Source organism: Artibeus jamaicensis, unplaced genomic scaffold (genome assembly GCF_021234435.1).
Source record: "Artibeus jamaicensis isolate MK-2021 breed Jamaican fruit bat unplaced genomic scaffold, CSHL_Jam_final contig_64, whole genome shotgun sequence".
Lineage (NCBI taxonomy): Eukaryota > Metazoa > Chordata > Mammalia > Chiroptera > Phyllostomidae > Artibeus > Artibeus jamaicensis.
Window position 1 is genome coordinate 6,338,877 of NW_026521911.1, and position 25,391 is coordinate 6,364,267.

The 25,391-nt window shown below is 39.2% G+C and overlaps 1 protein-coding gene across 4 annotated transcripts in view; it reads right to left on the reverse strand.

Annotated features, from left to right (window-relative positions):
• NARS2 (asparaginyl-tRNA synthetase 2, mitochondrial) overlaps positions 1-25,391 on the reverse strand; it is a 117,377-nt gene that overhangs the window by 80,832 nt on the left and 11,154 nt on the right. For all 4 annotated transcript variants that reach the window (XM_053670801.1, XM_037138547.2, XM_053670803.1 and 1 more), the window contains one exon: positions 24,088-24,168. In XM_053670801.1, the coding sequence (XP_053526776.1) occupies positions 24,088-24,168 (81 nt within the window). The remainder of the gene's footprint in view (positions 1-24,087; positions 24,169-25,391) is intronic.

Consider the following 25,391-nt stretch of genomic DNA (forward strand, 5'->3'; position numbering starts at 1 on the left):
TCTCACCCTGTTTTCTGGCCTTTTCCGTAAGAAGGGACATCAACTGCCAGAGTTAAGCCCTGTGTAAATGAATAGGGAAACCTCATCTAAACTGGACTCGGGCAGCCACAGAGGGAGGCTTCACTGCATCTTACTTAACCAGCAGGAAGAAGGCCGTTTTTTCCCTTCTCGCCTCAGTGCCCACTGCCCTCTCTGCCCCCTGCCAATAAGAAAATGCCAAAACTTCAAACTCTTGTTCTCCACCAATGGACTCCTTTTCAAAACAACCCTCCGCAAATCTGCTCTTCAAACTCAGTAAAAGTGGATCTTCCTTTTGATCTTGCCTATGGTTCGCCATAGCTTGCACGTCCCAAGCTGCTGTTCCTCTGTTATTCCCAAATAAACTCTTATGTCGCTTGATAACCTTTGTTATTTACTTTCTAAGGGTGACAGTCCCTAAACCATTCGTACATATCAACTAAATAAATACTTTATACCACTTATGAAACGAAGTAAAAAGAATCTTGGGACGAGGTGGTAAAAGGGAAATGTTCAAGTAGTCACAGTAAATTTAGAATATTGCTTATCTGAAACATTCCCCTTTTAGCCCTTTCTGATCATGAAGTATCGGTTCCAAACCCTTTCCTTCCCTTTAACACCTAAAAAATTTTACTTTGCTCCCTCCTATGTTCACAATTGCTACCGAGACCTCGTGACTATCACTGATATCTACACTTAATGCCAATGGCCTACTCCCTCCTCCTCTCCCACCTCTTCCTCTTCTAATCTGTCTTTGCTGCTTCCATCAACTCTTTCCCACGCTCACAGTCCTCACTGGTTCTGCGGAATGTCCTCTACTTTGTCCTAACTTACCATACTTTTGGGGGCTTCTTTCCTATTACTCTCCATTAAAAACATTCAAAAATAGAGAAACATATTGATAATACCCTTCAAACTCAACTGGTCCTGTTGCTCTCATTTTGCCTTAATCATTCTTATGTTGAGTGTTCGCTAATGCTATACTTCCCCCCTAGAACACAATGGCCCTCTCCCTCTGAGAAATAATTGAGAAATAATACCCACTTTTTATCACTTAATCATATATTACTTTATAATAGTACTCAGCTTTGTATGCGCTCATCTCCTCAACTGCAATATAAGCTCCTTCTTGGCAAGAACTATTTAATATTTCTTTTATCCCTCTGAAAGGACTTGGTTACCACTAAACACAGTAGGTACTCAATAAATATTTATAAAACAAAACTGTACTAAACATCTTGAATCCTTATCAAATGTCTGATGAAATCTAGTCCCTTGTTTTCCATACCTCCTCCCAATGCAAAAATTGAATCCCACCAGCAATTTCAAAAACAACATTTTCTTGCAGTTGCTGCACGGAGCAAAGCAAGTTCCTGACACTGGGGACAGAAGGGCTTGGCTGTCCTTCACCTCTGGCTGTGGTGTTTAACAACAATCTATTATAAGACATATTGACATAAACTTAATCACTCTGATGCCATTAAAAAATTATCCAAAAAAGATTCATATCATTTGGGGGATCAAAGCATCTCCTGAAGTCCATGATGTCACGGGCTGCTTCCTTCAAGGATGGCGCCCGTAAAATGAATGTCCAATATCCAACAAAAACCCATTCCCCAAAACAATTAAATGGCCCTGGCCCTAAAGACTATAAGCTCAAAAGGCTATCTAGTGCCCAGGAAGATGACATTTTCTTTTCATTTATGAGAGCTTAACTAAATCCTAATGTCTGAACCAGCAGCATAAAAGTTCATGTAAATTTTTTTAAAATCTGCTTTCTGTTTTAATTAGCAATGGAAACACCATTTGTAGAAAATACCAATCCCTACCATATTAGAAGTTCAAAGGTCTTTAACAGAGGTAAAGTAGCCAATATGACTTCTGGAAAAACACAAGCCAGGAGTGAAGATAATTTTTTTTAAATGTGCCCTGGTATTGACGTGAATAAACTACTTTCTAAATATATTCCGGATCCAACCACATTTTAAGACTTACCACTTCGACTCTGGTCTAAACGACTATCATCTGTCCACCTGGATGACAGCATTAACTTTTAACTGTTTTTTCATCTTCTGTACTTATCCACCCACCATCTCCTTTCTATACAGCAGCTAGAATTATGTCATCAAGACATAAGTGATTTATGTTATTTATTTGCTTAGAACTTTCTGACTTTCCATCTCTCTGAGTTAAAGTTCTTACAATGGCCTGTGAAGTCCTAGTTTGGAGGTTCTTAGAAGGAGTATTTCTGATTATCACGATGACTAGAGGGAGGTACTGGAGTTTAGTGGGTACTACTTGAGTTTCAAATATCCCTCAGAATATCTGTACCAATGAATTACACAAATTTTGTTCTTTCAATGTACTCTGAATTTTCTAGAGTGTATCCTCCATGTAAATTAAGGGAACACTGTACTTTGGTGTAAAACTCTACCAAGATTTTCTCACTGTTTCACAAAATCCCATCATCATTAGCCACACTATTCATGATAGCTGAATCACCAATATTAGACACCTGTATACAATGAAAATATCGGGGGGACACTTTGTAAAGCGTTATGATTGTTTAACCACTATGCTGTATACCTAAAACTAACACAAAATAATACTGAGTGTAACTTGTAACTGAAAAAAAAACCCTATATAAGTCCTAATTCATAGCTCCCAAAGTCAGCAACTCATATAAAGGCTACTTGTATTCTAAACGTTCATACCACAGCATTTACATAATGAAATTATATTTCTTTCATCTTAGATCTTCTTTTTTATTGTTGTTCAATTACAGTTGTCTCCCTTTCTCCCTATTACTCTCCTCTGCCCTCCTGTCCCCTGCCCCCCCACTCAACCCACCCCCAGTCCCACTGTCTTTGTCCATGGGTCCCTCAAACATGTTGCTTGATTTGACCCTTCCCCTTCTTTCCCTGTTATCCCCTCCCCCCTGGTTATCTTATGTCTTCTTTATGTTACATTCGGAACAGTGTATTGTTTTCTTTTTTAAATTGAGTACATGAAAAGCTTCTATTGTTTACATGTCATTTCAGGAGAGAAAAGGGATTATCACAATGTATTTGTTATTAAAGAGTGTTGCACCTTATAAAGCTGAGCCCCCAACCCCTTAGACCACAGGTGGCACACACAAGACCCACAGGCCGAATCCGGCCTCCACCTCGTTTTATCTGGCCTGGCACCTTGTTTCTACCCTGTGGCAGCACCGAGCTCACTTAACTGTTAAGGAGTAGTTGCATTTATACAGTCCTAAAGTTACATTCGGTCCTTTGAAGGCAACCCTGAGGCTGATGCAGCCCCTGGGGAAAATGAGTTTGACACCTGTGCCTTACACCTACCTGTCTCCCCTCAACTCCTACCATTCTTCCCCTCGTTCACTATGTTCCATCCACACTGGCCTTTGTGGTTATTTCCTAAAAACTACAGGCAGCTCCAGCCATGGGGCCTATGTACTTGCTATATCTTCTGACTGGAATGCTCTTCTCCTAGGTACCAATGTTACTCCCTTACATCCATCATGTTTTTTTGGTATTTTCTCAGCGAGGCTGTCCCTGACCACCCGATATAAACCTGAGTCTCTTGCTCTCTGGCACTCCCTAGCCTCTTCTTCCTGCTTTACCTTCCTCCACAATAGTAATCATCATCTGTTCTGATCACCTATCGCTGAGTAACGTGTCACTCTAAAATTTAGCAGCTTAAAACAACAATCTGTTGCTATCTTTCATGATTCTGGGGTTGTGTGAGTTCAGCTGGGTGATTCGGGGTCTGTTATATGGTTACAACTAAAAGGCCCCTGGGACTGAAGTCATCTGCAGACTCAACTAAGCTACACGTCTAAGATGACATCTTCAACAAGTCTGGTGCCTTAGCTAGGATGGCTGAAACAGCTGGGTGCTGGCCAGGAATCTCTGTCTCATTACTTGGCCTTCCCACAGGACTAGTTTGGGCTAGCTCAAACATGGCGGTCCTGTGGTAGTCAAATTTCTGATACCGACATGGCTTTCTCCAGAACTCACATTCTGCAGGCCCAGTCAGAAACTCAGATTCACGACCTAGCCAAGGAAGCTTCATTTCGCCCCGGCTCTGTCAGTTACACAGCATCGGCCCAAATGAAGCACGGGAAGGGACAAGAGGAGGGTACACGCACCGGAGAGAGGACACTAGTGAGCTATCTTTAGACCGTTACCACGATACCTAAAATACTACCAATTTTACTTTAAATATTTTATTTATTACACCTCCTTTTCTACAAGGATATGCCTATTTAAGGAAAAAGACTTCTGTGCACTTTTGGTGACTATATTCCCAGCACGTTATATACTCAATATTAATTGGAAAAAGAATTATTGCATTAGTTAAGTGATATGCATCAATAAATCACCCTATATGCTTGCTTCTCACCATGGATCTCTCCGTCCCCCAACTGCCAACCACTATAACTCCCTGGAAAGGGACCTGTGACGAATCTGGATTATTTTGGAAGCAGAAAACAAAAGACAAAGTTGGAGGCAAAAAGAAGAAGAAATATCAGAAAGGGTCCTGAACTGCGTACTCTGCCCGCAGACATCTCTGATCACTCCAGCACCCAGTCCTGCCTCGTCAGAAAGCTCCCCTAGCACTTATAAAATATGAGCCACATTCGACATTTAACAACTCTACATATTCATAAATTATTCTGCATAATTACCCTTATAAAACCCCACTAGACGGTTATGCTGTCTACAATTTCATGTGTCAGCTCTGCCTTCTGAATAAGAAACAATTTGTTGAGAACCAGTTCATTTTAATATGAAAAAATCTTTAATTCAAAATTCTCAACACATGACACAATGCAAATCTGCACATACTAGTATAACAGAGAGAAAACTGAAGTAGCGAGAGAATCCCCGTAGCTGGTAGAGACAACGCAGCTACGAACATGGAGTGAAAGGGTGCTGGTCGCGCTCATTCAGCTTTCTCAGCCTGGGCCTGTATTTGGTATCCTACATTTGCAAGTTTCTCCAGGGCAGTAGCCTTCATTGTTGACTGAATACAGAAGCACTCAGTAAGCTTAAAAATCCCTCATGCCAGACCGTGTTCCAGACCAATTGATCTGGATTTCTGGGGACAGAGCCCAGGCGCTCATCCTTTTTAATGTTCTTTGGTGAATACGATATGCAGTTGAGACTCAGAATCTTGCCTTAAACTCTCCCTTCTCCTTTACTCCAGCTAGTAGTACTAGTGCAGAAAAAAATTAAACGAGAAAAATGTTTCATTTATTCAAAAGAAGGCAAAAAAAAGAGGAAAAATTTTTAAAAGGCCCAAAATGAGATGGTTAAAAAAAATCAAACACCAGCGTTGTGTGTTCAATCCCCTGTCAGAACACACACAAGATTCAACCAATGAATATTCATAAACAGGAGCGATGGCAAACGTACGTTTCTCTCTCTCCCTGTCATCTCTCTCTAAAATCAATAAATTAAAATAAAAAAAATCAGCCCTGGTCGGTATGGCTCAGTGGATTAAGCATTGACCTCGGAACCAGGGGGTCACTGGTTTGGTTCCCAGCTGGGGCACACGCCTGTGTTGCAGCCCAGGTCCCAGGAGAGGGGCGTGTGGGAGGCAACCACACATTGATGTTTCTCTTCTCTTCCTCCCTCCCTTCCCCTCTCCAAAAATAAGTAAATAAAATGTTTAAAATTTTAAAATCAAAATACATAACCAATCACAATAATAAAAATTAGTGGACTAGATTAAGTAGTAAAAATGGCAAAGACTAAGTGACTAAATTTTTTAAAAAAAATCTGAGCTGTATGCTATTTCCAAGATGCACTTTTAAAATATGAGAAAAAAAAAGGTTGAGAAGAAAAAGATGAATAACAAAAAAATGCAAACAAAAAACTGATCAAAACCAAGCTGGCATGTTTAAATTAGTATCAAACAAAATAGACTATAAGGCAAAATGTTGTGCCTGAAAAAAAAGATCACTTAAAATGAAAGGTTGATTTGACCAAGAAGTGATTCCAAAATTATATATATCCAATAGCATGACCTGAAATAAGTACATATAAATATATATAACAAAAGTATGAGAGAAAATGGAAAAACACACCAGAGAATTTGAACACATTAGTAGATGGCAGATAAAGAAGACTAAATACCAGTAAGCATACTACAGATTTGTATGTACGATTAATAATCTTGTCCTAATACACACATACTGAACACTGTACCCTATAACTGAAAAATACACTTTCCAAAGATGCATTTATAACATCACAGAAATATACAGTACCTAGAAATGTAACAACGGTACTTATGATCTTTATGAATTAGATTAACTCCATTGAAAAACATTTAAGAACTCCTAACTCTGTGGAACAATACACCATGTCCAAAGATAGGGACACTCAATACCATAAAGATAACAATTCTTCCAAAATGATTGAAAGAATCAATGTTATTCCAATTAAAGATCAAACAGGGTTTTTCAAAGCTTGTCAAGATAAGTCATAGGTTTATATGGAAAAGGGTCAAAAATAGCCGCAAAAACTCTTAAAATGAGGTCAAAAGATTTACCTTACTACATATGAAGACTAGAGCAATTGACCGAGTGAGCTGCTGGCACAGGGTGGGTGTTCTGGTAAACCAACCGCTGGAATAGAGTAATGCGCACAGTAGTAGACACACACACACACACACACACACACACACATGAAAGTCTGATTTATGACAGAGCTGCTAATCGCTGGGAATTGAACCAGTGATCCTTTGTGTTTACAGGAAGAGAAAGTTACTATTAAGTAAATTGTACTGAAATAACTAGTTATATATTTTGGAAAAAAATGGACTCTTACATCATACTCCAAACTCAACTCCAGGTGGATAAAGGACATATAAGTGTAATGCATAAACTTTAAAACTTTTAGGAGATAATACAGGAAGGACTTCTTAAGTAAGATAGAAAAGCACAAAGCATAAAGAAAAAGACTAAAACTTGACTACATTAAAATTAAGAACTTTGCTTATGGAAAAAATAGTACAGAGCAAGAGAAAAGGCAAGCCACAAGAAGGGAGAAAACGTCAGCAACAGTATACTCAACAAAGGATTAATATTATCCAGAATATAAAAACACTGACATGTAAAGACAACACAATAGAAAATATAGAAGGAAAAAATGAGCGGCCAATAACCTTAAGAAAATATTCACAATCTCAACAGTTATCAGAGGAAAGCAAATTAAAATCACAAGAGGTCTCATTTTATATACATGAGATTGGCAAAAATTTAAGACTGAAAATATCAGGTGTTGGCAAGGATGTAGAACAGCACACCCTGCTGGTGGGAGTTTAAATTCATTCCTCCCATCCTGTAAAAATTTGGATTTCTCTAGCAAAGCTGAGCCTATGAACATGCTTTGAGGAATATATTTTGTATATATCCCTGAAGATACTTTTGAGTCACCTAGAGAGTCTTAAATATACGAATGACGAGTCCTGTTTCCCAGAGATTTTGATTTAATTGGAATATACTACTGAGAGAACAAAAGGAAGTATAATTCTACTCAAATAAGTTGCAAACCATGCAAACAATATTTTGCCTAGAGGTTCATCCACATGGTAAAACCTTTGTTTAACATGTGAATAATAAACACAAAATCAACACAGATGGGGAAGGCACAAAGTGGCTTTGAAGTACTAACAGTATTCATTTTCAGTTTAGTAGTTTTACAGGTACATCCCTTATACTGTCTGTATAGCTTACAGTATTTAATATCTATATAATATTTATAAAAATAAGTGTTACTAATAGTTTCTACCAAAAAAAGAAGTGTACTCATAGTTCCTGCCAACAGCAGGCTATCAGTAAAAGTTATTCCCCTTCCCCAAGGGAAAAAAAGAGTGTCTTGGAGTGGCTAAAAGGAATGGCAAGGATGCTTTACTGCAGTGTGGCGTTCACTCTTTACAGTTGTCTGTGACCTAACAAAGAGTTTTCTTTGCTCTGGCTGGGTGGCTCAGTTGGTTTGCGTGTCATCCCTTACACCAAAAGGTTGGGGGTTCGAATCAGGGCACAAACTTAAGTTACCAGTTTGATACTTGGTTTGGGTACCTGTGGCAGGCAACTGATCAATGTTTCTTTCTCTCTCTCTCAAATCAGTGAACATATCCTCAGGTGAGTTTTTTAAATTGACGAGAGAGAGAAACAGACAGAATTGAGAACTTTAGTCAAAGTTACGGTATCTTCTCTCAAAAGCCAACTTCAGGAGTCAGGGTGGTGTGTACAAACAGCCTTTATTGTATTGTCAAACATCTCATTTAAACTACAACTCTGTCTCCTACTGGGTGGCTTTTAGTCAGTTTTTCTGAGTCTAGTTTCCTCATTTTATTCAACAAATATTTATAGAGCTTCTATCATGTGCCAGGTATTATATACAACAATATACAACTAACAGTGTTTCTGCCTTCCTGAAGGCAGACTAAGTCCTACTTCAAAGGGTTCCTGACAAGATTATATAATATATAAAGGAACTTGATGTGGTGCCTGAAATGTAGTTTGGTACTCAGTGAAGATTGAGTTTTGTTATTTCTCTTTCTTTTTCTGCTTGGATTACTTAAAGCTAACATGATAGATTATTCCTTTTAGAGAGCCTGTCTAGTGGTCTAACACATAAAAAACATCAGAGAAATAACATAAATGCAGTGAAGTATTATACAAACATTAGTTGACTTAACATACTTTGCAAATATTAGATAGTATTAGTCTGATCTATCCTCAGGTTAAAATGCTGGCTGGCACCTGAAGCAAACATTAGTTTAGGTGACTTAACATATTTTGCAAATGTCAGATGTTGTTTGTCTGATCATCATCCTCAGTCAAAATGCTGGCACCTGAAGCAAATTAAAAGTATTTTAAAATTACGAACCCAAACATAATTGGGTTTAGATTACACAGGATTAAAAAAAATATTATTCATGATTTGACTTAAAACGTATCTAATATCTGCAGTTTGCTTTTAATATGGCTAGCTTTCAAATCACATTTGTTTTTAGTATATGATCCTATTTATATAAAATTTTAATTCATTTACTTTATTTTTTAAATTTTTTGAAAAGATTTTATTTATTTTTTACAGAGGGGAAGGGAGGCAGAAAGAGAGGGAAAGAAATATTAATGTGTGGTTGCCTCTCATGTGCCCCCTACTGGGGACCTAGACCATAACCCAGGCATGTGTCCTGACTGGGTATTGAACCAGTGATCCTCTGGTTTGTAGGCTGGCACTCAATCCACTGAGCCACACCAGCCAGGGCTATTTATTTTATTTTTTTAATCCTCACTTGGTGTATTCTAGAGTGTGAGAGAGGGGAAGAGATGGAAGGAAAGGGAGTGAAAAGAAGGGAGGGAAGGAGGGAGGGAGGGAGGGAGGGAGGGAGGGAGGGAGGGAAACACTGATGTGAGAGAAACATCCATCAGTTGCCTCCTGCACATGCCCTGACCAGGGATGGAACTGGCAACCTAGACATGTGCTCTGACCGGGAATCAAACCCATGACCTTTTGGTTCATGGGACGATGCTCTAACAAACTAAGCCACACCATCCAGGGCAACATTTTTTATTTTATTTATTTATTTTTGTTTTAAAACTTATTGGGATGACATTGGTTAAAAAGATCATATTGGTTTCACGTGCACATATTTACGATACATGATCTGTATATTGCACTGTATGTCCACCAAAGGCAAAGTATCTTCCATTATCATATATTTGCCCCCCTTTACTACCCTCCACCCTATTTCCTTGTTTGTATGAGTTTCAGTTTTATATCTCACATATAAGTGAAATCACATGGTTCTTAGCTTTTTCTGACTTATTTTGCTTAGCATAATATTCTCAAGGTCCATCCATGTTGTCTCAAATGGCGCTACTTCATGTTTCTTTATGGCTGAGTATGGTATCACATCTCCTTTTTTAAAAATTATATTTTATTGTTTATGCTATTATAGTTGTCCCAGTTTTCCCCCCTTTGCTCCCCTTCACACAGTTCCTCCCCCTCAGGCAATCCCCATACCATTGTCCAAATCCATGGGTCCTGAATATATGTTCTTTGGCTACTCTATTCTGTATGCTGTACTTTACATCCCATGACTATTCTGTAACTATCAATTTGTATTTCTTAATCTCTTCACCTTTTTCACCCTTCTCTGACCCCCCCCCTCCCATCTGGCTACCATCAAAATGTTCTCTGTATCTATGACTGTTTCTGTCCTATTTTGTTTTTTAGATTCAATTGTTGATATATATATGTATTTATTGCAGTTTTATTGTCGATTCTTCCCCTTCTTTTTAAAGAAGGCCCTTTTAGCATTCCATCTAATACTGGTTTGATGGTCATGAAGTCCTTTAGATTCTTCAGTCTGGGAGGCTCTTTATTTGTCATTGAATTGTAAATGACAGCAGTGCTGGGTAGCATAATCTTGGCTATAGGTCCTTGCTTTTCAACACTTTAAATATTTCTTGCTAATGCCTTCTAGCCTGCAAAGTTTCTTTTGAAAACCAGCTGACAGTCTTATGGGGCTGCCCCTGTAGGTAATTAACTGGTTTTCTCTTGCTACTTTTAGATTCTCTCTTTGTATTTCACCATTGGCATTTTAATTATGATGTGCTGTGCTGTGGATCTGTTTGGGTTCATCTTGTTTGGGACTCTCCACACTTCTCAGACTTAAATGTTTATTTCCTTCACCAAGTCAGGGAAGTTTTCTGTCATTATTTTTTCAAATAGGTTTCCAACTTCTTGCTCTCACTCTTCTCTTTCCAGCACCCCCATAATGCGGATATTGGTATGCACAAAGTTGTCTCAGAGGCTGCTTACACTATCCTGGATTCTTTTGTTTTCTTTTTTTTTAAATTTTATTTTAATTGTTGTTCAAGTACTAGGTTCTTTTGTTTTCTTGCTGTTCTGATTGGCTGTTTTTTGCTTCTTTATATTCCAAAATTACTGATTTGTTGCCCAAGTCCTGGCACTAGCAGCAGCCAGCCTTGGTTCACAACTTGGCCTCACCCAGGCAACTCCACACCCAGCACAAGCAGCAGCCATCTGCAGACTGCTTTGTAGCTTATGTTGGGTGGTCCCGGACAGAACACAGGTGATGGCTGACCTCTGATGAACCAAGAGCAATCAAAGCTCAACTGCAACAGGAGGGTGTACACAGTCCGCACAGTGGGTACAAATTGAGTACTCACTTTGGGTGATAGGGGAGGCTGTGCCACTGGACCCTACAGTACATGTACTACATTAGACCACTCTACCACAGCTGGGAGACAGAGCAGCGCTACCTAATGAATAGAAACAAACACGGGGAGGCTGCCAAAATGAGGAGACAAAGAAACATGGCCCAAGTGAAAGAACAGATCAAAACTCCAGAAAAAAGAACTAAACAAAATGGAGATAAGCAATATACTAGATGCAGGTTTCAGAACGTTGGTTATGGGGATGCTCAAAGAACTTAGTGAGGACCTCAACAGCACAAAAAAGATCCAGTCAGAAACAAGGGATACACTAATCAAAATGAAGAGCACTTTACAGGGAATCAGCAGTAGTGGATGAAATCAAGAACCACATCTTCATCCAATCCTCTATAGAAGGACACTTTGTCTCCACTTCTTGGCTGTGAGGACCTGCATGGACATCTCTCTCAAGAAGACAAATGGCCAACAGATATATGAAAAGATGTTCAACTGCATTAGCTATTAGGGAAATGCAAATCAAATTCACATTAGTTAGTGCCATTTATTATTGTAGAATTTTGTTTTTCCCATTTAAAAATATCTTGCAAATTCATATTGCTGAGGGGCAAAACAGAAATAACTCTGTAAGTCAAAGAGCAGTAGCACAGTACTTCTCACAAAAAAAGGAAGCTTAACAAATATTTACAGGATGAATCAAATAGTGTAATATTAGCCCAGTGTGCATGTGATGGGGATTAGATCATTTTAAGAATGTACTTACTCCGTGTGGTGGGTACCAGAGTATGGAAGAAATAGCTCAGTCTTCTGAACAGGAAGCAGTAGTGGGCTGTATCAGCTCAGAATCTTAGGGAATTATTATTATTTGTTTTACCATAGTATTAATTCACAAGATCCTCACTTTATAGGAGTGGCAAAAACATTTTGAATGAGAACACACCAGCTTCCAGGTCAATTCTCTTCTCAGTGACCTTGAAAACAGATTCACTTCTCTTAATCCAGCGTGGCACTTTCTTTTTTAATGAAAAAAGTAATATATCAAGTTAAAATTGGAAAAGTTAAAATTTTTTTAACACACCCTGAAAGCCAATTTGTAAGAAATAGCACTCACCCATATCGTTGATAGAAACACATGCATATGACCAAAAATTAAAAAAATACAGAACAGTAGACCCTATGCCCAGAGGCAAACACTACTGTGAATCTCTTATCCATCATAGGAATATGGACACTTTTCCACCAAAATGGAAAAACACTCTAGGTATTTATTCCCATGTAGAAACTGGGACTTAATAGCAACAGACATCCTCGTGGAAAAGAAAATGACTAGTCTTAGGGTTGAAAGTTCTGCAAACTGAAAGAGCCCACAGAAAATAGTAACCGACAGGGACCCGAATGTCCCACTCGTGCCAGGGAGCATGGAGGACATAGTTCTTCCTTGTAAGGAGCTTGATGAGGAAAAAAATTGATGTCAAAAAACCATTACCATTAAACAACTGAACATTAAAACAGGCTACAATGGAATACTATGCAGCAGTAAGAAGGACCTCTTATCTTCTTTAATAGCATGGATGGACCAACAGACTATTGTGCTAAGTGAAATAAGCCAGTCAGTAAAAGTCAAATACCGTATGACCTCACATGTAGAATCTAATGAACGAAATTAACTAACAAGCAAAATAGAATCAGAAGCATGGGTACATGGAACAGACTAACAGCTGTCAGAGGGGAGGGAGTTTGGGGGGACTGGTTAAAAGAAGGTGAAGGGATTGGCCAAAGAACATATGTGCATGACCCACAGACATGGACAACGGTGTGAAGATCGCCCGAGGGAGCAGGGGGGTGCTGGGTAGATGGGAGCAAAGGGGGAAAATTGTGACAACTGTAATAGCGTCATCTATAACATATAAATTAAAAACATAATACAGGCTACAGCAACTGAACACAAGTACAACAGGAGCTATAAGAAGGCATATATTAATATTAGCTGAGACAGAATTGTTTTGAAAAGTAGTTTGACCTGGGTTAGCCCTCATACCATCTAAAAGGTTTAAAAGAAATGGGTAAGAGTATTAAAAAAGTAAAACATCAAGCAGAACCAAAATGATGTGTGCTATAAATGACCTCACCATAAAAATTTACAAGCATCAAAATCCCAGGTCTAATAACTTCTTGTTACCATTTCTAGAATGCACAACAGTTTGGAAAAGATAAATTGCTGGTGCTTACATTAGCTTGCTCCTGCATATGAAATTTTCCCTTTTTTTTTTTGAATAGCAATTTTAAGTTTCCATCTGTTATTTTAATTCCTTCTTACAACCTATAAGCAAAGTGTTAGTCACATTTTACATGTTAGAAAACTGAGGATCATAGAGACAAGTATAGTCCAAAAGTGACTAGCCTTTTTAGCCTAACCCTATCCCAATGTCCATCAACACACGAATGGATGAACAAAATGTGGTATATCCATACAATGGAATACTGTTCAGTAATCAAAAGAAATGAAGTTCTGATACACGCTACAACAGAAACCAGGCATGAAAGGCCACATATTATAGTATTCTATTCACGTGAAATATTTAGATAGAGAAGTACAAAGACAAGTAGATTAGAAGTTACACGGGACTGGGGCAAGGGGAATGAAGAGTTTCTGCTATAGAATTTCTGTTGGGCTGATGAAAAGGTTTTGAAAACAGTGGTGATGGTTACAGAACAATGTAAATATAACGACTGGTATTGAATTGTATACTTAAAATGGTTAAAACAGTAAATTTTATGATATAAACACACATATACTTGTTTCATATATAACCACAATAATTTAAAAAGCCAAACTTCGGTGCACAGTATGAGACTCAGTAGCAGACTTTCAGTATGAGATTTTACACAGTATGAGAGCAGATATAAAATTATACATGTCTCCTGAGTTCCATTTAATATGCTTACACTTTCAGTTCCTTCTTCACTTTAAAATGTATTTAAGTGTATAAATTCTAGAGTTGAGTAGTGTTTCTGTTATATGATGTATTACTCTTAGATTTTCTCAGTCTAATCTAATTTCATAATGTGTAACCATTTATCTAGTATACTTTGGCATAGAAGACTTAGTAATTAAAGTCTTAAATATGAATTGCACATTTACATATAAATTGTAAATGCTTGAAAACAAAAGGCAAAAAGATACCAATAAGATATCACTTTGCACAGGCTGGCATGGCTATAAAAAAAGTGCAATAATAAGTGTTGGCAATGATATAGAGAAGTCAGAAGACCCATACGTGCTGACGGGAGTGTAAAATGGTGTGCAGCCACTCTGGAAAATGGTTTGGCAGTTTCTCAAAACAGAGTCACTATATGACCCAACAATTCCACCCAAGAGAAATGACATCATATGCTCATCAAATGTTTTCACAAATGTTCATAGTAGCATTATTCGTTATAGCCAAAAGGTGGAAACAATCCAAACAGCCATCAACTGCTAAATGAATACACAAATGTATATCCACACAACAGAATACTAGTCAAATATAAAAAGAAATAAAGTACTGATATATGCTACAACATGGATGAAACTCAGAAACTTTGTGCTAAGTGAAAGAATCCAGACACAAAAGACCATATGGTGTATGATTCCACTGATATAAAATGCTCCAGAAGAGGCAAACCTATAGAGTAGTTTTAGGTTACCGACAGGAAAGGGAAGGCACTGCTAACGTGTACCAGGTTTCCTTTGGGGGTAACGAAAATGCTCTAAAATTAGATTGTGGTGACAACTGCACAACCCTATGAATATAATGAAAACCATGGATCCATATACTTGCGTGAATTTTATGGTATGTAGTTTTTTAAAAACCTGCTCCATCTCCTCATCCTATAGCTAGCCACTGAGATGAACCTTCTAATCTGTCCGTCCAAAATTCCAGTGAAAACCCCAAGCCATTTCAAACACTGGACTCTTGCCCACATTTCCCCTGCCTGGAATGTCCTCCCTAGGGAGCAGGCAAGTCACATACTCACTTTGCAGACTGTTCTAACCAAGTCAATCTTCAGTGACCTAATTTTCCTTTAGATTCCATACTACTTAAAACTGGTGACACTGTAACCTCAAACATACACATAAGGCATTTTCACTTATTTCCTATCTATGTCTACTTTTTGCTACAATCCTAATTTTTCCTTTAGTCTCCTTTATCTTTTCAGAGACAAAATAGTTACTCTAGTATTGTAAAGACCAAAAATAATTATGGGGGCACAGCCTAGGCCTTAAGACAAGGAGGAAAAGGTGTACAACCAAGGAATATTGAAAGGTAAGTCGCACCACAAGGGAACGAGCAGCACACTCCGGCCTCTGTCAACCCCTGCCAACTCACCGCTCGACAGGCCAGAACCTCAACTACACCCCATACCCACATAACAATTAGCACAGCATCTTGAACACAGATGAAAACAGATGCCAGAGGACTAACAAATGGATGGCTTGAATGCAACTTTCTACATATGTATTCAGTAGTCCCCAAACCTTAACATCCAACGTCTTAAAGCAGGAAATGGAAATGAGAGAGGGAAAAAAAACTGAAATGAGACACGCATTTACCTCTCAACTGTATTTCAAAAGTGCACATTTTCACCGTTTATTTCAAGGTGCCCTCTTAAGGCTGCCCTCACACCTGACACTTTGTTGTTGCCAGAGCAGAAAGCAACGATTTAAACATGAAACGGCTTCCTCCTAACAGTGGGGGGGCCAAGATTCAACCCCCTCTGACTCTACCTGCAGGGAGGAGGAAATTAACACAGCAAAGCTTGGAAGGACAGAGGTGTGTGAAGTGGAAATAAGAAGCACTGATTTCAAAGGACAGAGGGTTGGCAGGGGCTGGAGTCTTAGAGTGGAACTTCTGAAAGCAACGACTGCAGGTCACAGCAAAAAGCTACACGTTGCTGAAACCTGAGGCAGAGCCTGACTGCAGGGGTCTAGGATCAATGGAGTCGAGAGCATCTCTTCAGGTACTCTGAACAGGGAAGTCGAATTCCACTATAAAATTACTCAACCTGGCCCCGAAATACTATGAATATAGAACATTTGTGTAGCTTCAGAAACACAGAGATTTTTTCCCCCTTCCGATGTATTTATACGTGTCTGATAACTTGCCTTGTGCTGTTCAGAAGCCAACAGCCAGGGATGCAGATGCCATGGTATGGCAGTTAAGAATCTGAAGGGATATCTCAGTGGCAGAGGTTTCCCATGAGGAGGGAGGGGACCCCGACCCAAAACTGGCTGCTCAGCCCATGGCACCAGTGCCAGGAAGAGGAGTCCTGATAATATCTGGCTGTGAAAACCAGTGGGGATTGCAGCTGAGTGAAACAGGGCTTTTGGAGTCCCAGGTATAACTCTTGAGGGGCCTGTGCATGGACTCACTCACAAACTCACTTGCTCTGGGCTCCAGTGCAGAGGCAGCAGCTTGAAGAGCCAGGGACACATGGAAACTGAACTGACTGGCTTCAGGGTAAAGGCTGGAGGGACAGGGACCAGGGCAGCTCCCTCTGGAAACAAAAGAGCTGGCCGGTGAAGGCAGGTGCCAAACCTGAGGCCTCCATTAACCTTGCTAACATCTTCCACCCAACCCTGGTGATTCCATAAGACTCTATCTCACCCAATTTGTGCACCAGGCCTGAGTCACTCCTGGCCTTTTTCTACACAAGCCTACTTTGGCTCACTGCAGACAATTCTAAAATCTCCCAAAGGTCCACAAATCCCAAACAGGCGCTGTATGGCCTCAGCATGCCCTGTACCTTTTGCAAAACAGCCCTAACCCAGCACAAAGGACTACCAGTCTCACTTGTACAGTAACTCTCATCAGCTGGTCCCAAGCCTGGGAAAAGCTGCAGCCAGTGTTGGCTTGAAATGTAGCTTCTACTAAGCAGCCACAAGCCTGGTTCAGGTGCCTGTTGCCTTCAGCTCTTATCACGGTACCCAGCAAAAGCGCCAAGCCTAGCTCTAATGGCAACCGGCCTTGTTTCACAGCATAGCTTCTCCCAAGGACCTTCAAGCCTAGAACAAATGGCAACCAACTATAGACCACTTGTAGAGTCCATGAGGCAGCACCAACTGAACGCAAACACGGGTTGACCTTGGCCTACACCTGAGCCTCTCTGAAGAGGCTCCACAACCAACATATCTGGTGGCCAATACACCCAACCAGCTCCACAAACCACCCCCCTTAAGAATGGACTCTGTTAGCACCAGAGCCCTGCTACAGCGACTCCCACTTCACGGGGTCAGCACCCACACAGCAGCTTACCTGCTGTAGTCACGGCCAGTTGGCCCGAGGGTCAATCCCAGACACTGCTGTGCCGTCAGCAATTGAGACCCAACTACAACAGGAGAGCACACACAACTCATACAGGGAACACCCCTGGAGAACCAGGCTAACAGTATTTCCCAAAAATTGGATAACCAGGAAGAAATAAATTCCTGGTAACATACAATCTTCCAAGGCTGAATGAGGAAGAAAGAAAAAATTGGAATAGCCTGATGAATACTAATGAAATTGAATCAGTAATCAAAAAACTCCCAACAAACAAAAGTCCTGGACCAGATGGCTTCACAGCTAAATTTTACCAACATTTAAAGAAGAATAATTATCTTATTTATATTATTCTGAAAAAAACTGAAAAGTAGGGAAAGTTCCCAAACTTATTTTATGAGGCCCGCATTACCCTGATACGAAAACTAGACAATGACACTATATAAAAAGAAAATTGTAGGCCAATATCCTTCATGAACATAGATGCAAAAGTCCTCAAGATATTAACAAACTTAATTTAGCAACACATTAAAAAGATCATATACTATGATCAAATGGGATTTATTCCCAGGATGCAAGGCTAGTCTAATATGTGCAAATCAATTAATGTGATGAGCACATAAACAAAATGAAGGATAAAAATCATATGACCATATCAAAAGATGCAGGAAAAACATTTAACACAATCCAATATCCATTAATGATAAAAACTCTCAGCAAAGTAGGAGTAGAGGGAACATACCTCAACATAATAAAGGCCATTTATGACAAATCCACAGGTAACATCATACTCAATGGTGAAAAGTTAAAAGTTTTTTCTTTAAGATCAGGAACAAGACCAGGTTGTCTGCTTTCACCACTTTTATTTAACATAGTATTGGAAGTCCTAGCCACAATAATCAGACAAGAAAAAAATATAAAAGGCATACAAATTGGAAAGGAAGAAATAAAACTGTCATTACTTGCAAATGACATGATACTACATAGAAAGAACTCTAAAGATTCCACCAAAACACTGTTAGAATAAATGAATTGAGTAAAGTAGTCAGATACAAAATTAACATTCTGAAATAGGCTGCATTTTTACACGCCAATAATGAACTTTTGGAAAAAGGAATTAAGAAAACAATCCCATTTACAATTGCATCAAAAAGAATAAAATACCTAGAAATAAATTTAACCATGAGGTAAAAAACCTGTACTTGGAAAAATATAAGACATTAAAGAAAGAAATTGATGAGGATACAAATAAATGGAAGCATATACTATGCTCATGGATAGGAAGAATTAACATCATTAAAATGTCCACAATAACCAAAGCAATCTACAGATTCAATGAAATCCCTATCAAAATACCAATGGCATTTTTTCGCAAAACTGTAATAAGTAATCCTAAACTTTATATAGAGCCAGTTAAGTCCTTGAATAGCCAAAACAATCTTGAGAAAAAACGAAGTTGCAGGTATGAAGCTACCTGACATAAAACTATACTACAAAGTGATAGTAATCAAAACAGTATGGTAGAGGCATAAAAACAGACATGTAGATCAAGGGAACATAATAGCTCAGAAATAAAACCATGCGTATATGGTCAATTAATCTATGACAAAGGAGGCAAGTGTATATATACAACGAGATAAAGACAGTCTCTTCAATAAATGGTGTTAGGAAAACTGGACAGATACATACAAAAAAAATGAAACTGATCACTTTCTTACACCATATTCAAAATAGATTAAAGATATAAATTCAAAATAGATTAAAAATATAAATTTAAGGCCTGAAAACATAAAACTCTTAAAAAAAAAAACAAAGGCAGTAAAGTCTTTGACCTCACTGGTAGCAATATGTATTTTTTTGGACATCTTCTCAACAAGGGAAACAAAAGGAAAAAATAAACAAATGGGACTATATCAAATTTAAAAAGTTTTTGCACAGTAAAGGAAATCAAAACAAAACAAAAAGACATCCTACTGAATGGAAGGAGATATTCATCAATGACATACCCAATAAGGGGTTAATATGCAAAATATATATGGAACTCATCAGCTTAACACCAAAAACAAAACAAAACAAAACAAAAACCAATCTGATTAAAAAATGGGTAAAGGACCTAAGTAGATATTTCCCCAAAGAGAATATACAGATGGCCAATAAACATATGAAAAGATGCTTAATGTCACTAAATCACCAGAAAAATACAAATTAGATTATCACCTCACACCTGTCAGAATGTCTCTCATCAATAAATCAACAAACAAGTGTTGGCTAGTGCTGTTGGTGAGACTGAGAATTTGTGCAGCCACTGTGGAAGACAGTATGGAGGTTCCTCAAAAATTAAAACAGAACTAACATATGACCCAGGCATTCCACTTCTGGGTATCTATCTGAAGAACTTCAAACACTAATTTGAAAAGATATATGCTCCCCTACGCTCACTGCAGCATTATTTATGGCATCCCAGACATGGAAGCAGCCTAAGTGTCCATGGACAGATAATTACATAAAGAGGATGTGGTGCATACATACAATGGAATATGAGCCATAAAAAAGAAGGAAATCTTGACTTCCGGCCAAGATGGAGGCATAGGTAGACACACTGTACCTCCTCGAACAACCAAAATAAGGACAACAACAATTTAGAAACAAAATAACAACCAAAACTGAGAGAAAATTGAACTGTATGGAAGTTGGACAACCAAGGACATAAAATAGACACATTCATCCAGACTGGTAGGCAGGGCAGAGTCAGGCAGCCGGACAGAGAGGGGTCGTGGCACAAAAAGTGGTGCATCGGCACGAAAGGCACTGTGGGTCCCACATTCACACACAGATAAACCAGGTGAAGTTGGGGAGTGAGACAGACCACTCAACCCAAGGTCCCAGGACAGGGAAATAAAGCCTCAAAACACCAAGTGAAAACATTTCTGGGGGTTAAAGTGCTGGGACAGACTTACATCCTGACAGAAGAGTTCACTGGAGAGACCCACAGAGTCCTAGAATGTAGAGCCCACACACCCAGGAATCAGCAGCAGAAAGGTCCAGTTTGCTTGTAGAAGTGGTAGAAAGGACTGAGATCCTACAGAAAGTGGAGCAAGTGCCATTGTTCCCTCTCTGACCCCGCCCCCACATCCAGTGTCACAACTCAGCCACGTGGATTGCCCTGCCCTGGTGAACACCTAAGGCTCCTCACTACATAACAGGTCCAACCAGAACCCCCGCCCCAAAATGGCTCAAACGGAAGAACAGATCAAAGCCCCTGAGCCAATACATGTGACCAAGAGATGGCCAACCTATCAGATGCACAGTTCAAAGCACTGGTGATCAGGATACTCACAGAATTGGTTGATTTTGGTGGCAAATTAGATGAAAAAATGAAGACTATACTAAGTGAAATGAAGGGAAATGCACAGGGAACCAATATTAATGGGAAAAAACTGGTACCCAAATCAATGGAGTGGACCACAAGAAAGAAAGAAAAACAACCAAACAAAAAAGAAGGAAGAAACAAGAATTCAAAAAAAATGAGGAGAGGCTTAGGAAACTCCAGGACATCTTTAAACATTTCAACATCCAAATTATAGGGGTACCAGATGGGGAAGAGGAACAGCAACAAGTGGAAAACTTATTTGAACAAATAATAAAGGAGAACTTCCCCAATCTGGCAAAGGAAATAGACTTCCAGGAAGTCCAGGAAGCTCAGAGAATCCCAAAGAAATTGGACCCAAGGAGGCACACACCAAGGCATATCATAATTACATTACCCAAGATTAAAATGAAGGAGAGAATTCTAGAAGCAGCAAGGGATAAGGAGACAGTCATCTACAAAGGAGTTACCATCAGACTATCAGCTGATTTCTCAAAAGAGACCTTACAGGCAAGAAGAAATGGAAAGAACTATTCCAAGTCATGAAAGGCCAGGACCTACATCCAAGATTGCTCTATCCAGCAAAGCTTTCATTTAGAATGGAAGGGCAGATAAAGTGCTTTTCAGAGAAGGTCAAGTTCAAGGAGTTCATCATTACCAAGCCCTTATTATATGAAATGTTAAAGGGACTTATCTAAGAAAAAGAAGATAAAAAATATGTACAGCAAAATGACAGCAAACTCACAGTTATTAACAACCACATCTAAAATGAAAACAGAAACAAACTAAGCAAACAACTAGAACAGGAATAGAAGCACAGAAATGGAGATCACATGGAGGGTTAGTGACAGGGGAGTAGGTGGAGGAGAGAGGGGGAGACGGTACAGAGAATAAGCAGCATAGATGGTAGGTAGAAAATAGACAGGGGGAAGGGCAAGAATAGTATGGGAAATGTAGAAGCTAAAGAACTTATGACAGAAGGACATGAACTAATGGGGGAAGGTGGGTGGGAGGGGGTATGCAGGGTGGAGGGGAATGAAGAGGGGAAAATGGGACAACTGTAATAGCATAATCAATAAAATATATTTAAAAATTATTTCACTATAAAAAATTTTTAAAAATTAAAACGAGTACTTGTCAAAAAAAAAGGAAATCTTGCTCTTTACAACAGTATGGATGAATTTAAAGGATATTATGCTAAATGAAAGAAGGCAGAAGAGAGACAAATACTGTATGATTTCACTTATATGTTGAATCAAAAATAAACAAACAAAATAGAAACAAACTCATGGACACAGGAACAAATAGATGGTTGCCAGACTGGGGGCAGGTGTGGGGGGCGCAGCTGGAAGGCTGGGTGAAAACAGTGAAGGGACTAAGAAGTACAAATTGCCAGTTACAAAGACAGTAATGGGGATGTAAAGTACAGCACAGGGAATATAGTCAACAATGTTGTAATACTGTATATGGTGTCAGGTGGGTCCTGAACTTACCAGGGTGAGCACCACAAAAATTATATAAATGTCTAAACAGTAAGCTGTACATCTGAAACTAATATAATACTGTATGTCAACTGTAGTTACAATTTTATAAAAGTGAAAACATACAAAGAGAGCAGTTTATATATGTCTTGTCATTTAGTGGAATCAACCCAATATAAAGAATCTTGAGTTCTTAAAGAAGTCAGTGGCCCTGGCCTGTGTTGCTCAGTTGGTTGGAGCGCCAGCCCATGACCGAAAGGTTGCAGTTCAATTCTCCATCAGGGCACATCCTAAATTTGGGGTTCAGTCCTGGATTCCCAATCCCTCTTATGGCATATACACGTACAATCTGGTCCTCGGTCCTGGAACTTTTGGGAGGCGACCAATCAATGCTTCCCTCTCTCCCTTCCTCTGTCTCTACAACCAATGGGGGGAAAAATGTCCCCAGGTGAAGAGGAAGAGACAGAACCAAAGGGTGGGGGGAGGAAGAAATCAGTGAATAAATGACAGAAAACAAAAAGCACTGCTTATCAAAATACATTTCTCTGTAAACTACTGCACTACTATCCAGTGAGTTTAAGCAGGCTGGCAAACTGGTAAATGAAAAGGCTTCGACTGCCTACAAATAAGAAAAACCAGTAAATTTTAAATTACCTACAAGGGCAAGCTGACAATGCCTGGATTTATTAAGGGCTCAAAAAATGGCTGCTGAATAAAGAATTAAAATAAGAGCCTTCATGAGGTATACAGAACATAAATCATTTCTTTTTCTTTGTTTTTTAATCCTCATCTGAGGATGTGTTTTATTGATCTGAGGGAGGGAGTGAGAGAGGGAGTGAGGGAGGGAGGAGGAAGGCAGGGAGAGAGAGGGAGAGAAACATTGATGTAAGAGAGAAACACTGATTGGGTGCCTCCTGTATGCACACCAAGTGGGGACTGAACCCACAACCTAGGTATGTGCCCTGACCAGGAATTCCAACCAGCAACCTTTCGGTACAGGACAATGTTCCAACCAACTGAGCCACTCAGCTAGGGCATAAATCTTTCTTATGAAAAATGTTTTTTAAAGACTTTGAAAAAGAAAATAGTCACATATATACTTTTCTATTTTAACTTATCTTTTTTTTAGAAAAAGATTTTATTTACTTACTATTTTTAGAGAGAGGGGAAGGGAGGGAGAAAGAGACGGAGCGAAATATCGATGTGTGGCTGCCTCTTGTACACCCCACACTGGGGACCAGACCCTGACCAGAAATCGAACCGGCAACCCCTTGGTTTGCAGGCCAGCACTCAATCCACTGAACCGCACCAGCCAGAGCTGACTTAATTTTTAAAATATGACTTACATCCAAAAATATTAACTGGAAGTTGAATTTGCACAAAAGATATCTTAGAATCTTTATTAATTTCTTCAAATTATTCCGGCTCACCAATTCACAGTCATAAAAGAAAACAAATGGAGTACTAAACTGAAAACCTACTCCTTTTAGTCACAATGTAAATATACGGCTGATAGGACAGGAATCAGAGAAGTTTGAATTTTCTACACTTTTTTTAAGGATTACTACTGAAAAAAACTCAGGTTCTGGTCATGGTTAATCCATATGATTCTTATTAAATTTAAAACAAACCCTCAGATGAAAATGTCAGACAGCAGCGTATCCATCCCCCAAGGCAGCAAGCACAACTTACTTCAACTTGGAAAAGTTCTCCAGCGCCCTCACAGTCATTGGATGTGATTATTGGAGTATGAATATGTACAAAGCCATTGTCCTAGAAGACAAAGAAAAGCCATTTTTTCAGTATACCTGCACATGAAATAATTCCAAGAAAACATATATTGTACAATTATAAGAGCATTAAGAGAATGCAATATCAAACCCCTCCCCAACCCCCCAAACAAAACTACTGAAATACCAAGCTGAGTGTTTTACTATGTATAGAAGCACAACTAATTTTAAATCAGGAAATGAGTTAGACTTCACCTAGTCCAATTTCCTCGTTTCAGAGATAAGGAACCTGAGGCCCAGAGAGGTTAATGAATTGCCAAGTCACACAAGTAGTCAGTGGCAGCCCAGGACTGGAACCTAGGTGTTCAGGGTCTGTCTCTGGTATTAGTTCTTCTTCCCCTTTTCTAACATACTGGTAACGATTTAACGCACATACACACCCAACCCCTCAAAGTTAACGTATAATAAATAATGTTGCCCACAATGCTAAGAGAATACAAAGTGATCAATGAAAAGTTCAGTTATTTTGCAATGAGACCCTCAATTGTAACAAACCACTGAAAAGAAGAAAAATCAAAGTTGACAAATACAATCTACAGAAATAAACTGCAAACAAGGCAGAAACGATATTTTAGGATGTCTGTCACTAAACTGATGGCAAGAGCACTGCACACAACGCAGGCAGAGCACTTCGTTAGCCTCAAAGAGGACTGTGAGCAGCAAATGCATCCATTACTGAGGCGCCCAATTACAATTTTTCTGCTCCAGAGTCTCAGACTATTTCCATTAGTGAACCACAAAAGCTGGTGCTAGTAGAATTGAAATAACTCAACAACTTCAAGGTTAAGCTTCATTCATTTTGACTATGGACACAGGCAAAAGGTTACACGAGGCATAAATGTTGCAGGGTGGGCGTGCAGGTAACCAAAGGGGAATTGGGCTGCAAAAGGCAGAATAGTATATGTTTAATGCAAATATTGTGGTCTTGCCCTGGCTGGTATAGCTCAATGGATTGAGAGTGGGCTGTGAACCAAAAGGTCACCAGTTCAATTCCCAGTGAGGGCACACACCTGGGTTGCAGGCCAGCTCCCCAGTCTGGGTGCGCAAGAGGCAACCACACATTGATATTTTTCTCCTTCTCTTCCTCCTTCTCTTCCCCTCTCTAAAAATGAATAAATAAAACCTTAAATAAAAATATATATTTAAATTGTGGCCTTGAAATCAGCACAATGTATTCATATACATACTTCTAATCTGCTGAATTTG